Below are 3884 nucleotides of genomic sequence, written 5' to 3'. Positions count from 1 at the left end.
GGAGAAGCCCTTCAGCTGCGGCACCTGCGGGTCCGCGTTCAGGCAGAGCAGTACGCTTAAGAAGCACATACGCACCCAGCACAGCGAGCAGATCTAAGCGGATCTTCCACACAAGACCTGGTTGTTGTCTTTTAGTTAGCTGTTGTTGTTGTGTTTTGTGATTTTATGTTGTTATTGTAGACTGGTGAACCAATCTTTAATTTTTCTATCTTAATTTTAAAGCCTGTGAATTCTAAATCTGTTCACAAAGATTATTGAAAAGTCTAATGGTATTATTATTTTGTTTTCTTCCACAATGTAAGTTGTTTTTCTTTTTCATTTTAACCGAAAATGCTGTGCAATTTCTATATTTGTGTTATTTTTATTCCACCTGCGCTGTAGGTGTGTGACGTACGGATTAGTTATTAAAATCTTAATTTATTTCTCAGCATGTGTGTTTCATTAATTCCTACGGTATTTAGAGAAGTTGTGCAGGATTGACACTTACCCAGATAAACCATACAGCAAAGCTGTAGAAAATTGATATTTCAATAGAGAGCATTTCAATATTTAGAATTGGAAAAGGAAGTTTGATGGTTGAGGCTAAGTTGGGGCTCACCTAAGTAAAATTCATCACAGGTAAGAAGTAACGAATCAGCAAACCTGCAAGAAACACAGTAGTTCCTCATGACTGACCATAAATCTTGCTTGCTACAGCTGTGTAAATACGAACAAGGACGTTATGCTTAGTGTGTGTAACAGGAACTAACAAGAACTTTCTCACGTCAACAGCTCACAACACGTATGTAATTTTTTACATTCAGTTTACATTTTAAACTTATTTTATTTACATTTTGCCAGTGGGAAAACGACCGTCAAAACGATGTCGACACGGCATCGTGCCGATGTCACTTCGATCGTGTCGACATCGTTTCCATTTATCGCTTCGATATAACATTTCTCACCGAGCGGGACTCCGGCTCGTGCACATAAATATATACAATTACGGATTTACAGGCATTCTTTAAAGTTACATATATGGGCTAACTTTGTAAATCACAATTCGAAAAGTCAGGTGACATGCGACTGCATTTTAATCGCGATCACGTGAGCTCGTGATGCGGTGTCACAGCTCCGTGGCCGCCACGTCCCAGTACTTGCGCATCCTGCCGTCCTGCTCGAGGGAGTCCTGGTCCGCCCGCTGGTCGATGAGGGAGCCGCTCATGCTGTGGCCGTTCTCGGCGCGCTCGTGGATCACGTCGAAGTCGTACTCGAGGTTGTAGGGCATGAGGCACTGCAGCGAGCCGAAGTAGGCGGCGTTGGGCCCCGGGTTGCCTACCGGGCAAGGCTCCAGCCACAATTCGCCACAACTCGCCACAACGGTCCAATCGCCAAGATACCGACTTGTATCTATTTGGGCGTCTCGCGGATGGCGATTGGACCGTTGTGGCGAGTTGTGGCGAATTGTTGCTGGAGCCTTGTGCGGTAGGCAACCCGCGCAACCCGGTCGTGGGGTCTAGAGTCCATCCCCGAACGTCCCTTCTTGTGGCCACAAAATTGTGGCCACAAACCGGGCGGCCAGAGTCAGCTTAATCCCGATAAACGGAATGAGGCAGGCGATGTGTGTGGAGAGCAGGAAGGGGTTCCAGCTGGTCGATCACATTCACGTCGAGCGCTGGCGCCCGAACCCCGTCTAGACCGTCTAGACGGGGTTCTGTTCCACAGTTTCCACTGTTGCCAGACTTCCGACTAATTTTCAATTACTTGGGAATCATCGCTATTCTGATGTTGATCATGTTGCTAGCTTCCAGTTACACCCAATTAACATTGCGCGTCTTCTGGAACATCTGACATTAGTTAATACTTTGATAGTTGTAGCGCAAGTGGACCGGCAAGAACTGCGGCATGTGATCTGATATCACAATAATATCACGCCTCTCGCTTATTCTATGCAGCCGTCGTGCTGTCTATTTAAAATGATCAAGCGTCAGTCGAGAGAGTCTGGATGTCGGGCTCATGCGGAGCAATGGCACGCTAATTGGTGCAACGAGTGCAATTGGCGAGGGGGCCACCACCTCGATTTAGGATGTACACAGGATTACGTGATTACAGGGATTACATGTGAATTTTGAGGGATTACACATAAATTTCATCGATTTTCTGGGCTGAAAACCATTAGATTTGGATAATAAGGTGAAATATAGTGATAATATTTCAAAATTCAAAAAGGATAACACAGATTTCCGAGGGATTACACTACCATCTGTACACAGGATTACGGGAGTGGTGGGCCCCTCGGCAATTGGCAATGTCATTCTTTGTGGTCTTCTTCTGTACCGAGCTTATATATTGCACTGCCCACTGCCCAGTGTTGAGGCAGGCAGTCGGGACTGGAAGCCGCAAGGATGCTGTTCTCCTTTAGTGTGTCTTTGAGTGAGTAAAATAAAGGTGTAATGATACATCATGTTCTGTAACTGTACCCCCATTCCGGATATCACGCCTCGATAAAAGAAAGCAGGACCACAGGCAACAGTGGAAACTGCGGAACGGAACGCCGTCTAGACCGTCTAAACGAGGCGCCGAAACCCACCGAAACCCTGTCTAAAACGGAATGTGATCGACCTGCAGAGGGGCTGAGAAAAGGGGGGGGGGAGGGGGGGTCACAGTCGAACCACACGGCAAGGATAGAGAGGGGGGAGGGGGCAGGTGGCTGTCGCAGATAATGGACGCCGTTTATCGGAGAGACGTGAGGACGGGGGTCGCCACACCCACACACACACGCACACCCGCACACCTGGACGACACACACACGCGCACACAATACACACTCGCAAAGGGCTCACCGAAGAGCAGGGCCTCAGCCCGAGGCGGGGCTCTGAATGCCAATCGCCTGGCCTCCTGGCCCTTTGTCGTGTCCCGCGGGGCGGCTGGCTGGACGCCGCTGGAGGAGGGGCCGCTGGAGGGGCGATAGGATAGGATAGGATAGGATAGGATAGGATAGGATAGGATAGCAACGGGAGGGTTCCATCACTGCAGCAATGGCAGGCAATGGCGGTCTGCTCCTGTTCGAGGGGACTTGACTGCTTCCGGATGAATCGAACAGCCATAGCAGCCCTCTGGTCTGGTGTCTGGACCGGTACACCCGACCGGCAGTTCAACCGGGGCCGACCGACCGACCGAGCGTCAGGTTAAATGGCAGTTAGTAAGCAAAATTTGCAAGGGTATATTTTTGGAAAGGTGAAGTATCAAGGAACACGATATCCAAAAATATCGGTACTTGGGTAGAAAGGGCTAGCTCCCTGTTTGGTCACACACACACACGCACGCACGGCCACTACGGGAAAGAGGCGAGCCAGGTGTTAGGGAGAAGAGTAGCAGCTGGAAAGTAATTGGAGGGGAGCGAAGACTTCATCGATATGGGGTCGTGTAACCCGCACGAGCTGTCTCTCTCGCACCTGCTCGCGAGGTCAGCGCGGCCAGCATGCGCGCGCGTCTGTGTGTGTGTGTGTGTGTGTGTGTGTGTGTGTGTGTGTGTGTGTGCACTCTCTCTCATACACTCTCTCACATACACACATGTGTGTATGTATGTGTGTTTGTGTGTTTGCGTGAGTGAGAGAGCGAGAGAGAGAGAGAGAGACAGAGAGAGAGAGGGGCGGGCACGCGGACACACGGACAGCCAACCCGAAGAGACTGGGCGGAGGATGCGTCGCTTCCGGAGGGTTAATCCGACATGGTGCCGGGCGTTGTACCGCGCGGGAGAGGGGGGGGGGGAGGCAGCGCTGCCGGGGCGGCCATAGTTAGTGTTGCAGAGCATAGCGAACGGGGCAAGCTCCGAGCCGTAAAGGCGGATTTAGGCTTTAGGAATCGGCAGCGGCAGCAGGCGGCGCAGCGCAAGGCTCCGGGGG

At 50.6% G+C, this 3884-nt stretch overlaps 1 protein-coding gene across 1 annotated transcript in view; it reads right to left on the bottom strand.

Moving 5' to 3' along the window:
* Positions 1 to 1105: 1105 nt before the first annotated feature.
* Positions 1106 to 3884, bottom strand: part of LOC113216190 (uncharacterized) — a 7408-nt gene continuing 4629 nt past the window's right edge. The window contains exon 4 of the mRNA XM_052271167.1: positions 1106 to 1327. Coding sequence (XP_052127127.1) covers positions 1106 to 1327 — 222 coding nt within the window. The remainder of the gene's footprint in view (positions 1328 to 3884) is intronic.

Source organism: Frankliniella occidentalis, unplaced genomic scaffold (assembly GCF_000697945.3).
Source record: "Frankliniella occidentalis isolate FOCC.00 unplaced genomic scaffold, Focc_3.1 Scaffold151, whole genome shotgun sequence".
In the NCBI taxonomy this organism is placed as follows: domain Eukaryota; kingdom Metazoa; phylum Arthropoda; class Insecta; order Thysanoptera; family Thripidae; genus Frankliniella; species Frankliniella occidentalis.
The sequence above is the reverse complement of the archived record's forward strand: the minus strand, read 5'-3'. Positions and strand labels throughout refer to the sequence as shown.